This window comes from Chlorocebus sabaeus, chromosome 12 (assembly GCF_047675955.1).
Source record: "Chlorocebus sabaeus isolate Y175 chromosome 12, mChlSab1.0.hap1, whole genome shotgun sequence".
NCBI lineage: Eukaryota > Metazoa > Chordata > Mammalia > Primates > Cercopithecidae > Chlorocebus > Chlorocebus sabaeus.
Genome location: NC_132915.1, coordinates 22,630,235 through 22,656,126, shown reverse-complemented (window position 1 = coordinate 22,656,126; position 25,892 = coordinate 22,630,235). Strand labels below are relative to the sequence as shown.

General features: G+C 41.0%; 1 protein-coding gene across 1 annotated transcript; it reads right to left on the bottom strand.

Moving 5' to 3' along the window:
- Positions 1 to 7,187: 7,187 nt before the first annotated feature.
- C12H9orf40 (chromosome 12 C9orf40 homolog) lies at positions 7,188 to 13,545 on the bottom strand. The gene is made up of 2 exons (XM_007969524.3): positions 12,773 to 13,545; positions 7,188 to 8,812 (listed from the first exon to the last, which is right to left on the bottom strand). Exons 1-2 carry the CDS (start codon positions 13,193 to 13,195, stop codon positions 8,654 to 8,656), a joined length of 582 nt encoding a protein of 193 aa, XP_007967715.1. The 5' UTR covers positions 13,196 to 13,545; the 3' UTR covers positions 7,188 to 8,653.
- Positions 13,546 to 25,892: the final 12,347 nt, after the last annotated feature.

Below are 25,892 nucleotides of genomic sequence, written 5' to 3'. Positions count from 1 at the left end.
CCTCGGCCTCCCAAAGTGCTGGGATTACAGGAGTGAGCCACTGGGCTCGGCTTTCTTCTTCCGTAATATGTTTGTCTGGATTTGGTATCAAAGTAATGCTGGTTCCCCAAAGTGAACTAGAAACTATTTTCTACTATTTTTCTGAGAAATAGTACATTATTTCTTCCTCAAATGTTTGGTAGAATTTTCCAGTGAAATTATATGAGTCTGGAGTTTTATTGTTAGAAGGTTTTAAGCTATGAATTCAGTTTTTAAAATAAACATAGGACTGTTCAAGTTATCTGTTTCTTTAATAAGTCTTGGCAGTTTACACCTTTAAAGAAATTTGTCCGCTCAAATTTATAGGAATAAAGTTGTTTGTAATATCTGGGACACCAATGACATGAATGTTGTACATTTTGATATTGTCTTAAAGGTTGATGAGGGTCTGTTCATTTGAAAATCTTTTTTCTTCCCGTTTTCAAATGGTTTTCAAATAATTTCTATTGGCCTATCTTCAAGTTCACTGATTTTTCCTGTCTTCCCAATTTTGCTACTTAGCACATGTACTGCATGTACTGAATCTTTTATATATTGTAATTGTTTCTTCTCAAATTTCCATTTGATTTTTTCTTATAGTTGATTTTTCTGAAAAATAATATCTTTTCATTAAGTGTATTTTCTTTATGGATTATAATTATAATAGCTTTAAAATCTTTGATAATTCTAACATTTGTGTCATCTTGGGTTTGGCATCTGTTGATTGTCTTTTCCCTTGAAAACTAGTCACATTCTCCTAATTCTTTGTGTGTCAAGTATTTTGGATTGTGTCCTGGACATTTTGAATATTATGTTGTGAGAATCTGGGTCTTTTTAAAATCCTCTAGAGAGTATCGATTTTTAAATGAGTAATCAACCCAGTTGGGTTCAGGCTTTAAGTTCTGTCTGTTCTTCTGTGAACAAGGTTCTAACGTTACTTAAGTTTTCAAAGCCTTGGCTATGCTGCCTTGAGAATGTCCCATGCATGTATCACACTCTGGCGTTAGTATGGAGCTTGGGCAGAAGTTTGTATTGCAGTAGAGTTTTCAAAGGCTTCGCTAGGTGGCTTTCAATCTATCTCCTGTATCTGTACCTCAGGGATGAGGCTGGGACCATTGCCAGTTTATACACAGAATCATGGGACCCGTAATCCAGTCCTCTCTGCTCCGGAATTCCTCCTTATCTCTCCTGCTCAAAGTAGTCCCCCCTTTCTTAGTCTCCTGGCCGAAGAAGATAGTTTTTTATCAATTTCTGCTGTTCATACTGCCCACTGCAGTTCTGCTAGGTGTTCACTCTTGCTTAAGAGCTGGGAGAGACAGGAAAAAAATGAAACCAGAAAACTGAACTCTACATGAGTTTCTTTGCCCAGTTCGACTTCCATTCCCAATCCAATAATGCTTTCATTTACTTTTCAGAGACTACAAGTGTACTCTAGCCAGAGCTTTTACTTGTTTTTTGTTGTTGCTGCTGTTGTTGTTGTTTGTTTGTATTGAGACTGAGTCTTGCTCTGTTGCCCTGGCTGGAGTGCAATGGTGCAGTCTTGGCTCACTGCAGCCACTGCCTCCTGGGTTCAAGTGATTCTCATGCCTCAGCCTCCCAAGTAGCTGGGATTACAAACAGCGCTACCACATCTAGCTAATTTTTGTAAGTTTAGTAGAGACAGAGTTTCACTATGTTAGCCAGGCTGGTCTCGAACTCCTGACCTCAAGTGATCCACCTACCTTGGCCTCCCAAAGTGCTGGGATTACAGGTTTGAGCCACTGTGTCCGGCCACTTTTACTTGTAAGTAGAGAGACACATGGGGTATAGTAACTTACTTGATCAACTCTGAAAGTCCTTTTTTCACACTTGATCAACTCTGAAAGTCCTTTTTTCACACTTACTTTTAAGCATTTTTCTATGCCATTAAAATTTTTTAAAATGCCATCTTATCATTTCATTATATTCCATTATATGTATTTTAATTATGCATCCATTCTCTTAAAACCGTTTTTGTTGTTGTTGTTGTTTTAGACACAGTCTCACACTGTCATCCAGGCTGGAGTGCTATGGCACAATCACAACGCACTGCATCCCTGACCTTCTAGGCCCAAGTGATCCTCCCACCTCAGCCTCCCCAGTAGGGGAGTAACCAAGATGACACAAATGTTAGATCCTCTGGGATCACAGGCATGTGCCGCCATGCCCAGCTAATTTATTATTTTTTTTATTGTTATTTTGTAGAAACAGGGTTTCCCTTTGTTGCTCAGGCTGGTCTCAAACTCCTGGGTTCAAGCAATTGTCCCATGCTGGCCTCCCAAAGTGCCGGGATTACAGGAGGGAGCCACCATGCCCAGCCCAAAAGCTATTTTTTGTTTACTTCTAATATATCACTATTACATATAACACTGTGACATAAATTTGCATCTCGTTTTCTGATTATTTAACATGTATTTTTAGATACAGAATTACTAGTTCAAAGATCACAAAGATGGGCTGGGTTCAGTGGTTTATGCCTGTAATCTCAGTGTTTGGGGAGGCGGAGGCAGGAGGATTACTTGAGGTCAGGAGTTTGAGACCAACCTGGGCCTATCTACAGAAAAAAAAAAATAGCTGGGCATGGTGGTGCATACCTGTGGTCCTATGGCTACTCAGGAGGCTGAGGCAGGAGACAGCTTGAGCCCCGGAGTTCCAGGCTGCAGTGAGTTATGATGGGACTACTGCACTCAACCTAGGTAACAGAGTGAGACTGTTTTTGTTTTTGGTTTCCCTTGAGTTGGCCAGACTCTGTCTCTTAAGGAAAAAAAAAAAGTCACAAAGCTGAAATTAAAGCACCAGCTAGTTTGTGTTCTTTTCTGGAGTATCTTAAAAAGAATATACTTTCAAGTTCATTGAGTTTATTGGCTGACCAGCTGCCAGGAATCTCTCAGCTCCTAGAAACCACTCTCAAGTGTTTGTCCCCTGGCTCCTTCCATCTTTAAAGCCAGCAGGGGAATTACTTTCACATCAAATCCCTTGCACACTGTGCCTCTCTCTGTCTTCCTGTCTCTGACCAATCCATCCTTATTGAAAGGACTCATATGATTAGATTAGACCCACCTGGATAATCTCCCTATCTGAAGGTTAACTGGTTTGGGACAGTAATTAGTCCATTCTTGCACTGCTATAAAGGAACACCTGAGACTGGGTAATTTATAAGGAAAAGAGGTTAAATTGGCTCACAGTTCCATGGCTGTACAGGAAGCACAGTGGCTTCTGCTACCGGGGAGGCCTCAGGAAGCTTATAGTCATGGCGGAAGGCAAAGGGGGAGTGAGTCACTTCACATGGCAGGAGCAGGAGGAAGGGGGCCAGAGGTGCCACACACTTTTAAACAATCAGATCTCATGAGAACTCACTATCAGACAGCTTCAAGGGGGATGGTGCTAAACCATGAAACCACCTCCATGATTTAATTACCTCCCACCAGGCCCCACCTCCAGCATTGGGTATTATATTTCAACATGAGATTTGGGTGGGGACACAGATCCAAACAGTATCAGGGTCTTTAATTACATCTGCAAAATTCTTCACAGTAATGCCTCAACTAGCATTTGATTAAATAAGTGGATGTTACACCAGGAAATGAGAATCATCCCTTAGGGACCATCTTAGGATTCTGCCACTACAGGGTCACATCAGAAAGAGACAAGATACAACAATCAATACATGTAAATTGCTAGAGTATTATTGTTTAGGTCTGTGGACTCAAGAGACTCCAATAGCTAAACTTCTTTAAAAGTGACCTTAATCAGAATGTTTGCCTCGGTTCACGTCAGGTATTGCCAGATATCACTAAAAGTTATCTGTCAATCATCTGTCTATCAGAGACATAGCAAATACACACATTTCAAGTACTACAGAGAAGGAAGAGGGCCTGAAATGTTATTTAGTGTCCACTATGAGTTCCCTACAGCCATCATGTCATTCTATCCCCATTCTGCTCCTAAGATGGATATCAGTGTCCTCATTTTCTTTTCTTTTCTTTTTTTTTTTTTTTGAGGTGGAGTCTCGCTCTGTCGCCCAGGCTGGAGTGCAGTGGTGCGATCTCGGTTCACTGCAAGCTCCGCCTCCCGGGTTCACGCCATTCTCCTGCCTCAGCCTCCCGTGTAGCTGGGACTACAAGCGCCCGCCACAGCACCCGGCCAATTTTTTGTATTTTTAGTAGAGACGGGGTTTCACTGTGTTAGCCAGGATGGTCTCGATCTTCTGACCTCGTGATCCGCCTGCGTCAGCCTCCCAAAGTGCTGGGATTACAGGCGTGAGCCACCGCGCCCGGCAGTGTCCTCATTTTCTGAGAATTCCAAGGTTCAAATTGTTTAGTAAATGACAGTGTTGCACAGCCAACACTGATTTCCAGGCATGAAACATGTAAACATTAAAGTCCACTGTCAATGTTAACCAGTATTCACACAATAAATAATAAAATATATTGAAGAGTGGAGCAAGGAGGAACAAGAGTCAACTCGAAGGGCCTCCAACGGCTAAATCTGGGATCTGTGCCACAAAATGATAGCAATGGTAACTCAGAATAAATTATTGCCCATTAGTCTATATTGATGTCAATAAATACCTAAAGAAAGAAATGGGGCAAAAGGAAAGCTCTTCCTTTACAGCAGGGGTCCCCAACCCCTAAGCCACAGGCCACTACAAGTCCATGGCCTGTTAGGACCTGGGTTGCACAGCAGGAGGTGAGTGGTAGGGAAGTGAGCAAACTTCATCCGTATTTATAGCCACTCTCCATCACTTGCATTACAGCCTGAGCTCTGCTTCCTGTCAAATTAGCAGCAGCATTACATTCTCACAGGATTGCCAATCCTATCGTGACTGTGCATGCAAAGCATCCTCTAGGTTGCAGGCTCCTTAGGAGTATTTAATGCCTGATTATCTGTCACTGTCTCCCATCACCCCTAGATGGGACCATGTAGTTGCAGGAAAACAAGCTCAGGGCTCCCACTGATTCTACATTATAGTGAGTTGTATAATCATTTTATTATATATTACAATGTAATAATAATAAAGTACAAAATAAATATAATGCACTTGAATCATCCCAAAACCATCCCCCACCCCCAGGTCTGTGGAAAGTCTTCCATGAAGCTAGTCTCTGGTGCCAGAAAGGTTGTGGACCACTGCTTTACAGAATTCCAATTAATATAGAAGGCATGATAAAAATAGAAAATTTTCCCTGATTCTCTCCCTCCTCACACCCTCCACCTTCTGATACACCTCTGTGCATCGTTCCCCTCTGTGTCCATGTATTCTCATCATTTAGCTCCCACTTATAAGTAAGAACATGTGGTATTTGGTTTTCTGTTCCTGTGTTAGTTTGCTAAGGATAGTGGCCTCCAGCTCCTGGATACTAGGCTTAATACCTGGGTGAAATGAAGTAATTCTGTACAACAAACCCCTATGACATGTGTTTACGTATGTAACAAACCTGCACATCCTGCACATGTACCCGATATTAAGTTAAAAAAAATTTTTTTAACAGCATGCAAGAAGAAATAGAGTATCTTTCTTTTTTTTTTCATTTTTTTTTTTTTTTTTGAGATGGACTGTCGCTGTTGCCCAGCTTGGGGTGCAGTGGCGCGATCTCAGCTCACTGAAACCTCCACTTCCCAGGTTCAAGCAATTCTCCTGCCTCAGCCTCCCAAGTAACTGGGACTACAGGCACACACCACCACATTTGGCTAATTTTTGAGTTTTTAGTGGAGACAGGGTTTCACCATATTGGTCAGGCTTATCTCAAACTCCTGACCTCAGGTGATCTACCCACCTCGGCCTCCCAAAGGGCTGGGATTACAGGCGTGAGCCACCATGCCAGGCCAGAATAGAGTATCTTTCTATACTCCTATAAACAAGGATGTTACACAATTATCATCCTATGAAAAGATAATTAGAGAGTAATCAGCCAAAAGAGGTAAGGAGAGAAAGCATTATAGAGATCTGTCAGGTAGTTAAATAATTTTTAAGTAAGCTATTTTTCTAAATAAGAAAAAAAAAGAAAGAAAATTACTATTTGACATATACCAGAGCAGTACGGCAGTAAGGCAAGACTCATCAATCCTAAAATTTGTGGGCAGAGTATAAGGAATGGAGTATTTACTGTCTCAAAGTATTTTCCCAGAAGGTAATAATTAATTACAAAAAGGAAAACAGTAACTTTACAAAACAGAAACCTGGCAGACACCATCTTAACCAAGTAATCAACATTATGATTACTGATGAGACAAGCTGAGATTCTTGTGCCTGTTGACATGATGCACGGATATATCAACATCACTTCCACAGAGTTCTTACCAAGGCATATTTTTAAGAAACATCAGACAAACCAAAATCGAGGGCCATCCTATGAAACACCTGAACAGTGCTCTTCAAAAGGTACCCAGGTCATGAAAAGCAAAGAAATTCTGAGTTTTTTTAGATTAAAGACCACTAAGGAGATACTGTAACTAAATATAGCATGTGAGCCTGAATTGGATGCTGGGCTAGAAAAAGAATAGGACAATGGTGAAAGTTGAATAGTCTATAAATTTTATAACTTTTTAAGGTTTTTGACATATATCCTTTAAGAGTTATCTGAAGTCATTCTTTCCATGTCCTCATAATCATACAAGATAATTTTATCAATGTTAATTTCCTGATTTTCATAATTGCACTGTGGTAATTTAAGATGTTACATTAGGGAATTGGGGTGAAAAGTTATAAAACATTTAAAAACCTACATTTTACCTCAATTTATCCACAATGAAATTTTGCTGCTACCTTAAGTTTACTTAGTAAACAACTTTTTTAAAGGAATTATTTTAACTCTTTCTCTTTTCAATACATAGATTGCCCCTGACTTGATGGTTTGACAGGATTTTTCAGCTTTACCACAGTGTGAAAGTGATATAAATTCAGTATGTTTGACTAACCATGGGGTTATGTCCTGATAAACCCATCATAAGTTGAAAATATCATAAGCTGAAAATTTCAATTCCAATTTCTATCCTGAAACTTCTAGAGGCAGTTAAAAACTTTAACTATAGGGAGCATATTTATTCTAATGATTTTTTTTAACCTACCTTAACATAAGGTTATTATCAGAACTAAACAAGATGATGCAAGTAAAGTACTTATAACATTGCTTGACAATAAACAGTCTCTCTGAGGTAGATACTATTTATTATTTCTCATTTTACAGGTGAGAAATTCAAGGCTTGGAGATGAAAAATAACTGGCTTAAAGTTACATAGGTAGGAAGTGGCAGTACAAGACTTTGAACCATGTCTGACCACAATGCTATACAGTTTGTCTTCTGTTCTAAAACATTCTTATTAATGTCAACCCATTCTTAAATCCTTCAGTACACAAAAAAACATCAAGTTTTTCTCTTTCCCTCTCAATGGCATTTACCACTTTTCTTGAATTTTGGATCTAATGTCATCAGCAACAAAAAACACAAGGAAGAACCAGTTATTCAATTACAAAACCAACATTCTGGATGCAGTACAAAAGTTAGTTAACTTAATCACTGATACTCACATCACAAATTGCTTTATTTCTTTAACAATGAAATAGTAATAACACAATAATTCAGTTGTAACAAAGCCACCAACAGAGCAAAACAAAAACAAAGCTAATTAAGAAGCATTGCTTCAGCTCAAATTAGTTATCTCCTTTAAACAGGAAAAACGACCATTAGTCTAGTGGTTCTCAACCCTGTCTGCACATGAGAGAAATGGAGGGAAATAGGACTGGTGCTTAAAAAAATAGTTATATCCAAGACCCACCTTAGAACTATTAAACAAGAATCTCTAAAGAGTGAGGCCCAGGCAAAGATTTTTCAAGTGCTGTCAGTGTTGAGAACTACAGGTCTAAAGTAATAAGGAATAACACCATGCCTCGAAGCAATTGAAAACCAAGAAGTTGATCATATAATAAATTTTTTCCTCTAATCCTGGGAAAAGAGGGGGAAGCAGGCACCAGCTCAGTTTTCATTGTTCTTTATCCATCTTCAGTTGCCCATAGTAGAGCTTAACAAACATCAAATATTGGAACTTATGCAAACATGCTACCCAAATTGAAATTCTCACTACTTTACATTTAGAAAGCTCTTTTAAAACAATAGCATTGACAACAATCCCGCCCATCTTAAGTTTGCATAGATGTTCAAGTCAGCTATTTGTTCAACTAACAGAGTCAATAGAATGTATTAGAAAGTACTTTATTAACAAGTTATTATAAAACATTTTATACATATTCATTTTATGTACTACAAATAAACTTTTTGGTGCAGATCGAATATTTGAGTTTTTCCCACGTATTTCTAAAACTGCTAGAATTTCTTTTTATAAGATCAGTACCTTCAATTCTAGAATTTAAACAAAACTTTTTGCTCTAAGAATGCATACATAAAATACTTCCTCAACAACTGTACTCTATCCTTGACAAATCCTTAATAAGAGGTTCAGTAGTAACTGTAGGTATTTAATATCAGAACAATCTTTCTTCATTTCTCAAGTTTGGAAATATAACTTCAAGTATGGAAAATAACTTTTCCCTTAAGAATACGAGAATTCATTTAGAGACATCTCCTGAAATCAGCCAATCCCACTGCTTCAGCTCCTTACGTCAGGACTCCATGTCAACCTCGGCCCCTTCATTCCTGCCCTGAAATGTTGCTTCTGTCAGGGTATCTTCATTTAAATCTTCAATGTCTGCCAGATCAATAGGCGGCAAAGGATTCCTCCAGTACTGGAAAGTATTATACTGCCAAAATTCGTCATTGTGCTTTAGAGAAAAAAAAGAGAGAGATGAAAGTGCATCAGTAGCTTAGAAAAAAATTTAGGTTTTTTCACAAAACAAATGTGTTTTAAAGGCAAACTCATACAAGATTTTGTAGTCTTCTATTTTGTATTTTTAACAAATATACATTTTAAATTTTGTCTCATCTAAGTACTTCATGTACTCAATCAAATCTGTGCATTTTAATATTTACAATTTGTGAAAGTATTCGTTAAATTTAAAGGAATTTCCTCCAAGAGCATCTCTTTCCACAGTTTTTCTCCCATTTTTCACCTAAAGAAAATTATCTAAAAACAGTCTTAAAATGTTTTATCTTTCAATAAGGAAAATAAGAATTTATTTTAAAAATACACACACACTCCTTATAACTTACTTTTAGTCTTGTTCTTAAGGTTTGGTATTTTAAGAAATTTACTTTACATAGCCCAAAATATTTTGAAATCCAATATTTTGAATTCCAAAAAGTATTAGGTTATAAACTTGATGAATAGCAAGAAAATGTTAAACTGATCATTTTGTTAAAGATAAAAAAATCAAGTGCTCGATAGCCACATGACCTAGTGGCTACTGTGCTGGACAGCACAGGTCTGTAAGAAAGTCTCATTAGGAAGTTCATTGTCTTCTACGCTGAGCCTTAAAGAATTAAGTTTTGGGGGAATTTCTTAATATTGGGATAAACACATAATAATCAAAAGATATCAAGAAAAATTTCACTTTAATAAGAAAATGGGGTTAAAAACAAGGTTCTAGTTCTCTGCCTTTTGGGAAATCGACTTTACAAATTATCTACTTATAAACACGGATCAAAAAAGTCTTTTAATTATGTTAGTAAAACCTAGTGACTAAGGGCACACAAACTTTGCCACCAGACAGACCTGGGTTTGCAAGATAACTCCACCGCTCACTAAATCTGATCTTGACTTTATTGATAAAATGGAGGACTGTGGTAAAAATTCAGGCTTGGCATAGTAATTACTCAATATTGCTAGGTATAATATCCCAATAAGCCAATGAATCATTAATCACTGTCTCCTTAAAGCAGTTCCGCTTACTTTCTGTTAAGAATATCTAACAGTTGGCTGGGCATGATTACACCTGTAATCCCAGCACTTTGGGAGGCAGAAGCATCGCTTGAGCCCCAGAGTTTGAGACCAGCCCTGGCAACATAACAAGACTCCATCTCAATTTATTAAAAACAAACAAACAAAAAACTAACAGTTGAGTCAACACTGACAGGGCAGTGAGTCTACATAGTGACACCAACATGAAAAAAATACATGAATATTTAATAAATACCTGATTTTATTTCTCTAGTCAAAAAACATCTGAAACAGGAAATACCCTGAAGTTCCAGGACAGAAATGACGTAACATTATCCTGCCTAGATTGCATTCTTAATGTAGAAAAAAAGTATTTGAGGTAGTATTTCCTAAATGAGGTCCCAAGGGTGAGGGCTAAGCCCTATTCTGAGCACAAAAGAAACCAGGCATTTACTGTATTTAACTGTTTTACGTCTCTGTTTTTGTTATATTTTTCCCTTGGTAATCAGGTATAAAATCCTTAAAACAAAAAGCCTGTGTCTTTGGAGGCAGGAAGGAAAAACAGAAGCTGAAGAGAGCATGTTTGCAAAAGAGAAGTGGCTCCGGAACAAATCTAACAAAAAGACGAAACTAGAAGTGTTACTGAGCTTTCCTCAAAAGAGGGCCTGACGGTGCCTTGCACCTGTAATTCCAACAATGTGGTAGGCAGAGGCGGGAGGATCACTTGAGCCCAGCCTGGGTAACATGGCGAAACCCCATCTCTACAAAAAAAAAAAAAAACAAAAAATTAGTCCAGCGTGGTATCGTGCATTGTAGTCCCAACTACTCAGGAGGCTAAGGTTGCAGTGAGCCGGGATGGTGCCACTGCACTCCAGCCTGGGCATGGGAGCGAGACCCCAAGACACTTTTTTTAAAAACAACAAAGAGAACAAGGGGACTAGTCTTGGTGAAGAAAGAACCCCTGGAGCCAACCTTTTTCCCTGTCATGTGCTTGCAGCGACTATAGAAGTACAGAGGTGCCAGATCTAGTCACTGCTGTGGGGGAAAAGACAGTTGAGTCTAAGACTCTAAGTAAGCATCACGTTTCAGGCTACTAGAGTACTCTCTTTGCCTACTGTCATTTCCATATTTCCCTCTTATCAACTGTGTGGCATACCATCGACAGTACATTCTGGTAGGTGACAAGCCTATGCATGAGTGGAGTACTAAAATGGTGTGAAGAGCTTTCAAAAAGTTTTCAAACTACACAGTCCCTAATCTCCATATCCATTAGGTTTAGAAGATTATCCATCTGTTTTCAGTTGATTTTGAATATCTGAGAGCAATTTGAAAAAAAAGTTTAAATTAGGGTCATGTTTCAATCATAGGCAAAACAAACAAACAAAAAAGGTCTTTCCCAACTATAAAACTCTCGTTATTTTACTGAATTTTTCACATGAACAAGTCTTGCCTAAGAAATTTCACTTTTTTTTTTTTTTTTTTTGGAAAAGCATTTAAAAACCCTGACATAAGATACTTAAGAAAACACAAAAACGTTGGGTGGATGCTATTAGCTAGCTGAAGAGAATGTGGTGAATTCTGAGAAACCTGTATTTGGTTCTTCATCTTCCAAGTCCTCTGGTAAGTCATTGCAGGACTGTGAAAAAGCAGTATGAATTCCTAAGTCTAGACCAAAGCTGTCCAATAAAACCTCTAAAAACATAATTTAAAATTTTCTAGTAGCGGTATTTAAAAAGTAAAAGAAACTTCTGGTATTAAATATATTTTCTTCGGTATAGCCAAGTTATTTCATGTGTAATCAATATAAAATTTTGAGCTATTTTATCTTTCTTATTAAATCCACGAAACTTCGTGCATATTTTAAACTTAGAGCACATTTCCATTTGGACTAGTCACGTTTCAAGTGTTCTTACTGGCTAGCGGCTGGGCAGCAGAGATCTAGGCAAATCGAGGCATGCCTAGATCTTCTCAGGATTCTTAGGTGCAGAGATGAGGCAGGCTCATATCTTGAATAGGAACCCCAATGATTCTCATATACGCCTTAAGCCCAAATTAATTTTCTTCTTTTTTGTTTTTGAGACAGAGTCTCACTCTCTTGCCCAGGCTGGAGTGCAGTGGCCCAATCTCAGCTCACTATAACCTCCATCTCCCAGGTTAAAATGATTCTTGTGCCTCAGCCTCCCGAGTAGCTGCGATTACTGGTGTGCACCATCACACCCATCTAATTTTTGTATTTTAATAGAGACAAAGTTTCACCCTATTGGCCAGGCTGGTCTCAAACTCCCGACCTCAGGTGATCCACCCGCCACACCCCCAAATTAATTTTCAACGATACATTTGCCTAGGATCAGATTTAACATTATGAGTTAAAACAAAGCTTTGCCCAAAGTATGGTGGTCCATCCTTTTCTCCAGAAGCTGTACCAGCTTCCAGGACGTCCAGTTAATCGACGGCTACCACACCGGTCTTCCTCTAGAAAAAGAATTCTATCCCGAATTCTAGACTAATCATCGTTAAACCCAGGAAGGCCCTCTACACCTCTGTCTGTCGTTTGTCGTTGGGCTGAACCTATCCCTTCACGGTCAGCGTCCTCACAGTGCTCACTGCCTGCCACAACCCACGGTCCCATTTTCCTTTTACGAGCGCGGCGCTGACGCCGTAAGGCCACTTCTACCGCTCCAGACCACGGTCTGTTTCCCCCTCGCCCAGCCCGGTGCTTTCTGCCCATCGGACTCTCGGGGTGTCTTCTGGCAGTCGGCGTCCTCTCCCGGAGCGGTGACCCCTTCTTTCCCCCGCGTCAGGCGTCTTAACCTACACAAGTCATGAGTGGGAACCGGGACGCTTTGTGTGTGAGGGGAAAAGGCAAGCCCCTTCGCCCCTCAGCCCGCCCGCCCCCAGCCCCTACCTGGCGCGATGCGACCCCCCAGTCTCCCCGCAGGAGTCCTGCGCGCCCCGCCCCGTCGTCGCCACCGCCCCCCGGGGGCCGGGCGCCCGGGAGCTCCTCCCCTGGCCCCACGGGCGGCGGCGGCAGCAGCGGCGGATCGCCTGTCTCCAGGCTGTGGTCCTCACGCTCCTGGCCGCTCGGGGCGCTGTTGTCCCCGCTGTCACGGCGCTTGCTGGGCGAAGCCGAGGGCTCTGCCATGGTCCCTGCGTCGATTTTGCGCTTTCGGTGCTGTCCGGGGACGCCGAGGGGCTGCCCAGCATGCGCGACCCCGGGCGGCCGGATCCAGAGAGGCGGTGGCGGCGGCTGCTCAGCGAAGTCGCAGAGCAGGAGCCGCTTCCAAGGCACGTGGAACGTCACCGGCTCGGCCGCACGCCGCTTGGCCATGGGCCCAGAGGCTCGGGCGGAGCCCGCCAGGCGCGGGAGACCGAGTGCTGATAGCTGCGGGGGCGAAGAGCGAAGACTAAGCGCGTGAGAAAGGGATAGGCCGAAGTCGGGCGAGGAGGCGGCAGGACGCTGGAGGGGGAGGGGCGGGGCGGCTCGCGCACGAGCTAGGGCTGGGGCTCCGGCTCGGAGGCAGCTCCAGAGCTCAGCCCTCGCCGCCGCCAAGATGCGGCCCGGACGTTGAGAAGCAACCGCGAAGCGGCGGAGATTCGAACCTGCGCACAACGTGCGCGCGCGCACTCTGTCTGGCCAGGCGGAGCCGCTGGTTGGTGGAGGCTCGCGGGGCGCGCTCCCGAGCGCCCTCGCGACCGGAAGTGCGCGCCCGGGGGTAGGCGGGAAGGCGGCGGCGGGATTAATTAAAGACCAGATCGAGCGGCCCCCAGAGGGGCGTGACCTTGTTTCCTCAGCGGTGTGGCGGTGGTCTCACTACTAAGTTCGGTATAGCGCGGTACGTTCTAGACCCTTCTATAGGAAATTTAAGGCCTTTAAAATGTGTCTTTACTTCCTCCAGTCAGTGACCACGGGGGCGTCTCCATGAGATTAAGACAAAGATATAATAGAGTTCCAGACTATCCTGGGCAACATAGCAAGACCTAGTCTCTACAAAAAATACAAAAATAGGCCAGGTTTGTTGGCCTGCCCCTCCCTGTGGTCCCAGCTACTCGGGAGGCCGAGGAGGAAGATTCACTTGAGCCTAGGAGGTGGAGGCTGTAGTGAGCCAGAGATGGCACCACTACACTCCAGCCTGGGCAACAGAGTGAGACTCTGTATCAAAAATAAAAAAGAAAAGGAAAGAAAGGATAATACAAACTTTAAGTAAACTAGTGTTTAAGAGGCTTCACAATAGGTTGTTATTCAAAACAAACGACTGAAGGGGAGTCCGGGCCGAGGGAAGTAGTTAAAGCTAGTATACAAAACACACAAATCAAAGTGTATGTTTGTGAAGCAGGCACCACATTCCTGGAAAATCTCTTGATTAAAAACTTAGGGAGGAAGTTGCAGACAAGATGTGCAGCTCATCCAAAATAGCTGAGTAGTTGGCAAGAACCAAGCCTGAAGCACAGCTGTCCTTTCCAAGTGAAACCTAAAATTGTTGGGCTCTTAAATTATGTTGGAAACCTGAGTTCCCTGTTTACTCTGGGTGGTGGTCAGATCAAGATTCCAAGGCCATTACAGCAAAACAGTGTTGTCAGGTGAAGTGAGGTGGAGACAACTGCAGTATATTTACTATTGTTTTTATTTTTTTTTGGTACAGGGTCTCTCTCAGCCGCCTAGGTGGAAGTGCAGTGGTGCCATCATGGCTCACTGCAGCCAGGCCCCACTGAGTTCAAGCGATCCTCCTGTCTGGGCCTCCCAAAGTGCTGGGTTTACAGGTGTGAGCCACCGCATCTGGTAGTATTTACTATTTTAATAGTTTGATAAAGACAGTAACCAAGTAAGCAAAAATGGAAGGAAGAAAATAAGACTGTTACCAGTGCTTTGAAGGGAAAAACTATCATCCTCTGTAGAAAAAGTGTGCAAGGAAGATAATTCTATTTTAGTGCTAGGTACTATCTCGGTACTCATTACCCTGTACCTCTGCACCTCAAAGTGGTTGTGAGAGGACAAGTTAATTATTTAGTAATTAAGCACAGAAATGTACCAACTTAGGGTAGTAAGCAATAGCTTTTCTGTTTGGTTTTTACTTTTCTTGTTTGAAATTGATAACCAGTTGGGTGCAGTGGCTCACGCCTGTAATCCCAGCACTTTTGGGAAGACGAGGTGTGCAGATCACCTGAGCCCAGGAGTTCCTGCCTGGCCAACATGGTGAAACCCCATCTCTACAAAAAATACAAAAATTAGCCAGAGGTGGTGCCTTGCACCTGTAGTCCCGGTGAGGTTGAGGTGGGAGGATCGCTTGAACCCTGGAGGCAGAGGCCAAGATTGCACCACTGCAATCCAGCCTGGGTGACAGTGTGAGACCCTGTCTCCAGAAAAAAATAAATTGAAAACCCGTCTTTCTCAAACAAAGGAAGAGTTTTGCCATTTTTAAATGAGCAGGAAAGATCTTAATTGTAGCCATCAGGTGCTGTTTGAAAGGTTTTGAGGGCCCCAAAATAATGAGTATAGTTTAGCTAATGGTTGATTCTTTTGTGTTCCTCTTTACAGACGCTCATTTTTTCAAAATTGTGAAATTTATCATATATGCAAAAGGCTGTATAAAATACACATGTAGTTAAAAGAGTGATAGACACACAGCATTCTGTTTCAGAAATAGAATACTACCTATACTAGAACATGACAAGCTGCCTATGCACCCCTTCCCCACTGGCACATACCCTTCCGTTTCCTCACTCCCAGTAATTATTGTTTTGAATGCTGAGTTAATCATTCCTTTGCTTTTTAACTTCTCCATCTGTATGTATATTGTTAAATAACTTTTTTTTTTTTTTTTTTTTTTTTTTGATACGGGGCTTGCTCTGTTGCCCCAGCTGGAGAGCAGTGATATGATTACAGCTCACTGCAGCCCTGACCTCCCAGGGGCAAGCAATCCTCCCACCTCAGCCACCTGAGTAGCTGAGACTACAGGTGTACATCACCACACCCAGCTAATTTTTAAAATTTTTTTGTAGAGCCAGGGTTTTGCCATGTTGCCCAGACTAGTCTCAAAGTCCTGAACTCAAGCAATCCACCTGCCCTGGCTTCCCAAACAAAGTGTTGGGATTACAGGCATGAGCCACCACGCCCGGCTTAATACATTTTTTGAGACGGGGTCTTGCTGTGTTGCTCAGGCTGGAATGTAGTGGCGTGATCACTGCTTACTGCAGCTTCAAATTCCTGGCTCAAGCAATCCTCCTGCCGCAGCCTCCCAAGTAGCTTGGCCCATGGCTTGTGCCACCACACCCAGCTAATTTTTTATTTTTAGGTCTCACTATGTTGCCCAGGCTTGTTTTGCCAGGTTTTTTTTCATTTTTGTTTTTGTTTTGTTTTTGTAAAACAGCTTTACCTAGGTCTAAATGACATACGATAATTTGCATATAAAGTGTACAATTTGACATTCATACACCTGTGAAACCATAAGCACAATCAAGATGATCACAGTTTTGAGAGCAGTCTTTGACATCTTGTTCTTCAGGAGTGTGACAACTATACTTGGCCCTTTGTTCTTCCATAATAGCATCCTCTGTAACATTCTGTTACCCTTTTGAAGTTTTGGTTATAACTGCATTGAAATTATAGATCAATTTGGGAAGAATTGTTATCTTTACAATACCAAGCTCACTTCCTGTTCAAGAATATAACTATTTAAGTTTTAAAAATATCTGTCAACAAAGTTTTATGTTTCTCACCATAAAGAGCTTATATCTTTGTTAAGTTTATCCCTAGGCACTTTATAATTTTTGTAGACAATATTTTTAAATAACATTTTCTGAGTTTTTGTTGCTGCTCTGGGTTCTTTTTTAAAGGCCGCAGAAGTAGAATTTGAAATTAGTTTACCCTAAGTTGTAAATAGTACCAGATCCACTTGTTCAAGGAATTTGTCCATTTCATTCATCAAATTTGTTGGAATATTTTCTTAGTTTCTCTTTTTCCCATTTCATTGGCTTCTACTACATTTGGATTTACTTTGCTCTTCTTTCTCTAGCTTCTTCTGATAGCACCTAAGGTCACTGATTTTAGTCTTTGTTAATTTCTTTTTGGAGACAGTCGCTCTGACTGGAGTGAAGTAGCACGATCTTGGCTCACTGCCGCCTCTGCCTCCCAGGTTCAAGCGATTCTCCTGCCTCAGCCTCCTGCGTAGCTGGGACTACAGGTGCATGCCACCGCACCCGGCCAATTTTTGTATTTTTAGTAGAGACGGGGTTTTACCATGCTAGCCAGGTTGGTCTCAAACTCCTGACTTCAGGTGATCCACCCACCTCGGCCTCCCAAAGTGCTGGGATTACAGGCGTGAGCCACCGCGTCCAGCCATCTTTGTTAGTTTCTAAAATAAACATTTAAAGCTGTAACTTTCCCTGTAGCACTGCTTTGGCTACATCCTACAAATTTTGGTATGTTGTATTTTTATTATCTTTCAGTTTGAAATACTTTCAAAATTTCTTTTCTTGTTACTCTACCTCCTCCCATCATTATGAATTTCCTTTTAAGTTAACCTATTGGTATTTACTTACCTATACCTCTTTGAATTAATAATGTAGTTGCCGTAAGGACTGTTCATATACATCTTTAGTTTTTCACAGTCTACTTCGAGCTAACATTGTAGCACTTTATGTAAAACATAAACACCTTGCACCCCTCCCCCTGCCCTATTCAAATGCATTTTTTATTGACCTAATAGGATCTTCTACCTGTTCTACATATCCCATAATTTTGTGGATAATAACTCAGAAATCACTAGTTACAACAAAGCAACAAAGAAGGGAAACTTTTTTTCTTCTTACTGAAAAAGGAATACACTCAAACTTATTCTGCTTATCTTTACACTTGTGTGTTTCAGACTAACTGAAGCCTCACAGCAGCGTAGGGTGAGGAAGTAGTTTAAATTTTTTTAATTGCCAGACCTTTTACATGTCTCATTTGATCCAAAAAATTTTGGGGCAAATTATTGCCAGCTTAACAGATAAACCTCTCCTCTGAGCATCAGATCCATGTGACTTCTCATGAGTCTACCTTAACCACCTTATTTAAAATCGCAACTCACTCTACCTTTCTCCTGACTCTTGATTCCCCTCTTTTCCCCCATAGCATGATTACCTTCTAATCTATTATATATTTCACTTACTTATTACTCTTATTGTCTCCCTTTCTAGAAAGTAAGCTCCTTGAAGGTAGGGTTCTGGTTTGTTTTTTGGGTTTTGTCCCCACTTATATACTCAAAGTGACTAGCATGTTAGGTGCTCAGTAAATATTTGTTGACTGAATGAGTGTCCATTATTTCCACCTGGGTGTTCCGTAGGCATCTCATATTCCATCCTCCAGTGTCATCAGTCATCTATACAGGTACCCATACCAGAAATATAATTGTATCCTTTAATAATCACATTCACTCAGTTTATTCTTTGAATACATATTTTAAGCATCTGCTACAGACCAGACAGAATTTCTAGGCACTGGGATTACAACAGTAAAACAAAAATCCGTACCCCATGACTGTCCAAGGAATCTTGGGGGAGACAGACAATAAATAAGTACATCTATCAGGTGGTGCTGAGGAGAAATAAAAATAAAGCAGGATAAGAGGGATAAGAGGTCAAGATGGGCATCTCTGACAAGACTTTTGGGCCAAGACCTGAGGAAAGTGAGGGGCAAATCATGTGATCCTAGTCAGATGTAATAGCAAGTATGAATGTCCAAAAGTGCAAAATAGCAAAAGCATGAGCAAAGGACAGAAAGAAAAAAAAAAAAAGCCAGTGCTGCCTTTTTCTCAGTGTTTTGTTTTGGGTAGTGTCTGTTTCTTCAAGTTCACTAGTTCGTTCTCTTGTACCTTATCTGCTGTTAACCCTACACACTATTTTTTCATCCTACATGATGTACTTTTCATCTCTAGTTCAATTTGGGTCTTTTTTTCTATCTTCCAAGTCTAGGTAACTTTTTGAACATATGGAATACAGTTACTCTGTTTTAATGCTCTCTGCTAATTCTAACATCTGTGTCAGTTCTAGTTTGGGTTCATCTGATCTTTCTCCTCTCTGTGGGTCGTATTTTCCTGTTTGTCAGCATACCTGGTAGTTTCTGATCAGACACCAGATATTGTTTTACTTTGTTGGGTGCTAAGTATTTTTGTATTTCAGTAAGTATTGTTGAAATTTATTCTAGGATGCTGTTAAGTACATAGACATAGTTTGACCCATTTGGATCTTGCTTACAAGATTTGTCAAGTGGGACCTGAGCATTTTTAGTCTAGGGCTAATGATTCCACATTACCAAGGCAAGACTTCTCTGTACCACACCTAGCACCCTACACCTTTTGAGGTTTTATAGTCTGGGTGTGGTAACAAACACTCTTCTGGCGCTGTATGGGCCCTGGCTACTGTTCTAATACTTCAGGTGCTTTTTTTTATCTGGCCATGGTTCGCTTTCTCACACATGCGCTGATCAGTAGTACTCTGAAGATTACTCAAGGGGGACTGTCCTCATATCTCCAGTGTTCTATATGCAGCTACCAATGTTTGTATCATATTGGTTATTAAAATTTTAATATGTGATTGTGTTGGTAAGGCCATGCAGAAACAGGTGCTGTCTTTGTTTTAAAGTGTAAGTTGGTATAACCTTTTAAGAGAGCAATCTGGGCAGGGTACAGTGGCTCACGCCTGTAATCCCAGCACTTTGGGAGGCCGAGCAGGGTGGATCACTTGAGGTCAGGAGTTCGAGACCAGTCTGACCAACATGGTGAAACCCCATCTCTACTAAATAATACAAAATTAGCCAGGCGTGGGGGCACAGGCCTGTAATCCCAGCTACTTGGGAGACTGAGGCAGGAGAATTGCTTGAACCAGGGAGGTGGAGGTTGCGGTAAGCCAAGATCGCACCATTGCGCTACAGCCTGGGCAGCAATAAGAGCGAAATTCTGTCTCAAAACAAAGAGCAATCTGACAATATCTGTGAAAATTAAAAAATGCACACACACATTCAGAAACTCTAACTCTAGGAACTTATACTCCAGGTATCTACTGACAATAGACATAAACAACTGTGTACAGGATTATTACATTGTGGTATAATGCTGCATAGCAGAAGATTGAAAACAACTGAAAGTTATTAGTAAAGTATGGCATATATTGTGTATTATATTAATAATTTTAGTATAATCAATATAATGCATATTTTATGTATAATGGAATGCTGTGCCTTTTTTTTTTTTTGAGTCAGAGTCTTGCTCTGTCGCCCAGGCTGGAGTGCAGTGGTACAATCTCGGTTCACTGCAACCTCTGCCTCCTGGGTTCAAGCAGTTCTCCTGCCTCAGCTTCCCAAATAGCTGGGATTATAGGCATGCACCTCCAGGCCTGATTAATTTTTGTATTTTTAGTAGAGATGTGTTTCACCATGTTGGCCAGGCTGGTCTCTCTCCTGACCTCAGGTGATCTGCCTGCCTCGGCCTCCTAAATTGTTGGGATTACAGGTGTGAGCCATTGTGCCCAGCCTGTGCTTTTTAAATGAAGTAGATTTGTATTTATGGATATAGAATAATTGTCAAAATATAACAAAAAAGGTGCACAATAGACTCTATTGGTCACAAATATATAGGCATTTCTCAGAGATACTGCATGTTCAGTTCCAGACCAACACAATAAAGCAATTATCATAATAAAGTGAGTCTCACAAATTTTTTGGTTTCCCAGTGCAAATAAAAGTTATGCTGGCCAGGTGCAGTAGCTTATGCCTGTAATCCCAGCACTTTGGGAGGCTGAGGTGGGTGGATCAGTTGAACTCAGGAGTTTGAGACCAGCCTGGGCAACACAGTGAAATCCTGTGTCAACTAAAATACAAAAAAAAAAAAATTTGCCAGGCTTGGCAGTGTGTGCCTGTAATCCCCACTACTCAGGAGGCTGAGACAGGAGAATTCCTTGAGCCCGGGAGGTGGAGGTTGCAGTGAGCCGAGATCGTGCCATTGCACTCCAGCCTAGGTGACAGAGTGAGACTCCATCCCCCCCCAAAAAAAACAAAAACAAACAAACAAAAAATTAGCTGGGCATGGTGGTGCACACCTGTAGTTTTAGCTACTCAGGAGGCTGAGGCAGGAGAATCGCTTGAACCCAGGAGGTAGAGACTGCAGTGAGCCAAGATGGTGCCACTGCACTCCAGCCTGGGCACTAGAGCAAAACTCTGTCTCAAAAAATAAAAAGTGATGCTTACACTATACTATAGTCTATTAAGCATACAATAGCATATAAAAAAAAAGTACATACTGTTACTTACAAGTAATTTATTGCTACAAGATGCTAACAGTTATCTGAACCTGCAGTGAGCCATAATCTTTTTGCTCATGGAAGATGTTGCCTCAGTGATGATAGCTGTTGACTGATCAGGGTGGTGGCTGCTGAAGACTGAAGTGGCTGTGCAATTTCTTAAGACAACAATAAAGTTTGCTGCATCAATTGATTCATCCTTTCACAAAAGTATCTGATGCTGTTTGATAGCATTCTATCCATAGAAGAACTTTTTCAAAACAGGAGTCAGTCCTCAAACCCTACCACTGCTTTATTGACTACATTTAAGTATTATTCTAAATTATTTGTTATGTCAATAGTGTTCACAGCATCTTTATCAGGAATAGATTCCATCAAGAATTTTTTTGCCTAACTATAAGAAGCAACTCTTCACCTTTCAAGTTTTACCATAAGATTGTAGCAGTCATCACATCTTCACTCATAAGCTTTTCTCATGGCATTCCATTGGGTGCTCAAGAGAGTGTGGGGGCATACATAGCAGGAGGCTTCTGCGATCCCCCCTGGAAAGCAAAGATATGTAGTATAGCTGCCCCTGAGTTGGGGATAGGCACAAAAACCCACCTGTTTCCCTGGTTCATTTTCTGCTATAAACGAAAGCCTTAAGCCACTGATGGAGGGTTAACATTTTCTCAGGGCAGAAAATGCTTTTGTGGGAGGAACAGAGGCAAAACTCCTCTGCCTCAGAAGGAAGGACAAAGGCAAAGATCTTTCATTTAAGGAGAAAAAGTAGAAGCACAAATCTTAATTTAGAGGAGAGAGTCAGAAAATAGTTGGGTGCCTAGCATCCTCCACTGATACTACTACTGGGAGAGGAGTAGGAAATTCCTGCTGAAGACCAGGCATAAATACATGAGGAGCAGGGATAGGAATGCTAAGAAAGACACAATTCTGAGGCCAGGTGCGTGAAGCCTGTGTAAGACAGGCTGAGCTAAGACAACAAAGATTCCTTATTGTCTCTACCATGAGCCTAACACAGACTAACAAGAAAATGCAGTCTACCTCTGAGGGAGGGGCAAGAGCATGGAGAGAGAACATCTTGGGAGCAAAGGCATACAGAGACAGCTGGAAGGTGGAGAGGGAGCTGGAACATTGAGAAAAATACCCTCTGGCATCCTGTCCCTTAAGCGCACAGGAACAGCTCACTGCTAGAGGAATTTGAAATCTGTGATGTGCTGCAGATAACAGTAAGAAAACATAAACTCAACTTCTTACAATACTGACAACTTCCCATTCCAGCCTAACAGGCATGCATTTATAACCAGACATAAATACTGTTTACCTCAGTTTCTGTTTTTTTCTACACACAATAAATTAAATTCAATATTATCAGACTCAAGGAAAAAAAAAGAAAAAAAAAAACACCTTGTCAAGAGATAAAGCAATTAATAGAACAAGACTTGGAGTTGACTCATAAAATTTGAATTATCAGTTAAGGACTAACATTAATATACTGTATTGAAGGATATAGTGGAATAGGAGGACAACACATTGATGCCAGGTATTTTAGCAGAGATGAAAACTATAAAAATATAAATGGAAATGCTAGAAATAAAAAGCATGATATCAGAGATGAAAATCCCTTCAACAGGTTCATTAGTAGAATGGAGATAGCTGAGGAAAGATTCAATGTATTGGAAGATACACTTAAGTCATTCTGAAACACTAAGAAAAAAATTACAACAACAACAACAAAAAAAGCCGGGTGTGGTGGCTCACACCTGTAATCCCAGCACTTTGGGAGACCAAGATGGGCAGATCACTTAAGGTCAGGAGTTTGAGACCAGCCTGGCCAACATGGCAAAACCCCATCTCTACTAAAAATACAAAAATTAGCCAGGCATGGTGGCAGGTGTCTGGAATCCCAGCTACTCGGGAGGCCGAGGCAGGAGAATTGCTTGAACCCAGGAGGCGGAGGTTGCAGTAAGCTGAGATCCTGCCAGTGCGCTCCAGCCTGGGCACAAGAGTGAAACTCCGCCTCCAAAACAAAAACAATAACAACAGTGCCCAGGAGCTATGGAATAATAACAAGCAGTCTAACATACATGTAATAAAAGTCTCAGAAGGAGAAGAGAAAACAGGAAATAATATTTTAGGAGATGATGGCAAGGAATTTTTCAGAAATAATAACAAAACATCAAACCACAGATCTAACCAGTTTAGAGAACACCAAGCAGGATAAATACCAAAACCAATTAAAGCAGCCAGAGGAAAAAAACACACTCAGAAGGACAAAGAAGAATTATAGCAGAGTACTCATCAAAATAACAGAGTGACATATGACATATTTAAAGAAATAAATCAACCCCCAATTTTGTATTCTGTGAATAAATCTTTGAAAAATAAAAGATGAAATAAAGGCTTTTTAGACAAAAGCTGAAAGAATTCACTGTCAGCAGACCTATGGTAGAAGTGTGATGGCAGGCCAAACTTGGATACATAACGAAGAAATGACTAGTGCTTTATAACAAGTTATCCCCAAACTTAAGTGACTTAAAACAACATTTTCTCAAGTCTGTGGGTTAGAAATTCACCATCAGTTTGGCTGGGTGTTTCAGTGTCGCTCATGTGGTTATGATTATGTGGTTGGCTGGGTGTGTAATTATAGGAAGGCTTGCCTGGGGTGAAGGATCCACTTCCAAACTCATTCAGTTCATACGACTCTTTGGAGGAGGCCTAACTTCTTCACCAAGTGGGATTCTCCATAAGGGTATTTCAGTATCTTCATGACATGTTATCTGGCTTCCCCCAGTGCCAGAGATCGGAGAGAAAATGGAAGGTGCAATGTCTTTTACGACCTAGCCTTAGAATCACACATTTCCAGCACATTCTATTCATTTAGTAAATTACTGCAGCGCACACTCAAGGGAATGGGAATTAGGCTGTTCCCAAGGTAGGAGTATTGAAGAATTTGTGGACATATTTTTAAAGCAACCCACACCAGAAAATTATTCAAAAATGACGATAAATATAAAAGATTTTTTGTTAAAGAATTTAGTCTAAAGCAAAAATATTACCTCTGTATTCTGGGGTTTATTACACATATTAAGATGTATGACAATAGCATAAATGATGCAAGAGAAATTGGAAGTATATTGTTGCAAAGTTCTTCTAACTATACATGAAGTGGTATACCATTTGAAGTTTGTGTAAGTTGAACATGCATATTTTAAAACCTGGAGAAGCCACTGAAACCTTTTTTTAAATAAAGAGCTATAACAAGCCAGTAATGGTGATAAAATCAAGAGAATACTCAATCCAAAAGAAAGTGAGAAAAAAGAAAATGGGACAAGTAGAAAATAGCAAAATGGTGAGATTACATTCAACCATATCCATAATTACATTAAAATGTAAACTAATTTCCAATTAAAAGACATCAGATTGAATAAAAAAACAAGACCCATCAGTCTTCAAGATGGCTGACTAGAGGCATCTAGTACTCACCTTCTCCATAAAGAACCAAAATAGTGAATAGATAATCACAGTTGGAATAGGTTATCTAGGAGAGAACACTAAAATTCAACAGAGAAGAGAACAGGAAACACCTAAAACAAGGAAGGAGAGGGAAGTGAGGCAGCCTGCTCAGCTGGGATTGGCTGGGTGCCTGTAGAGACTTCCCAATGAAGGGAAAGGGTAAGGGATAGACCCCCCCAGTAGTCCACATTTTTTTTTTTTCTTTTTTTGAGATGGAGTCTCGCTCATCGCCCAGGCTGGAGTGCAGTGGCGTGATCTCGGCTCACTGCAAGCTGTGCTTCCCGGATTCACACCATTCTCCTGCCTCAGCCTCCCAAGTAGCTGGGACTACAGGTGCCCGATACCACGCCCGGATAATTTTTTGTATTTTTAATAGAGATGGGGTTTCACCGCTTTAGCCAGGATGGTCTCGATCTTCTGACCTCGTGATCCGCCCGTTTCGGCCTTCCAAAGAGCTGGGATTACAGTCGTGAGCCACCGCGCCCGGCCGCAGTCCACATTTTTATTGCAGACTCCTACAATCCTAACCACAGGAAAGCCCCCTCAATCCTTGTGGACCCTGAGACTAACATAGGGAGCTGCTTGAAGACCATGTGATTGTATTGCTCCAGAAAGGGAGTTAAGGCTGAGTCTTGCACACCCTGAGTTCTAAGCAGCTACAGCAAGGTACCATTTTGAGAGCCAGCACCTCCATGCGCCACCAGGCAGCCTGGGGACAGGTTTGCCTAGACTGGCACAGTGCCCTGCCCAAGTAACACCACATATACATCTTCAGGAAAAAGTCCTCCACTATGAAAGCAAACCCAAAAAAATCGGAAGAAGTGACTGTTAGACCAGATGTGCGGAGAAAAATGTAAGGACACAACAAACACGAAAAAGCAGGGAAATATGACACCTTCAAAGGCACACAATAATTCTCCAGCAACAGATTTCAATGAAAAAGAAATGTATGAAGTCCCAGAAAAAGAATTCAAAGTAATGATATTAAAGAAGCTCAGTGAGATAGAAGAGCACACAACAAATAAAACAAATAATGAGAAATTTACCAAAGACATAACAATCATGAAGAAAAACCACCAAATTTTGGAACTGATGAATTCACTGAATGAAATACAATACACATTTAAAACCTTCAAAAATAGAGTAGATCAAGTAGAACAAAGAATTACAGAACTTGCAGACAGGTCTTTTGAAATAACTCAGTCAGATAAAAATAAAGAAAAAAGAATGAACAAAGCCCA

Coding starts and splice junctions, on each gene's coding strand:
- C12H9orf40 (XM_007969524.3), bottom strand. CDS start 13,195: ATGGCCAAGCGGCGTGCGGCCGAGCCGGTGACGTTCCACGTGCCTTGG. Junction 8,813..12,772: donor GGGGGGTCGCATCGCGCCAG/GTAGGGGCTGGG, acceptor TTTTCTCTAAAG/CACAATGACGAATTTTGGCA.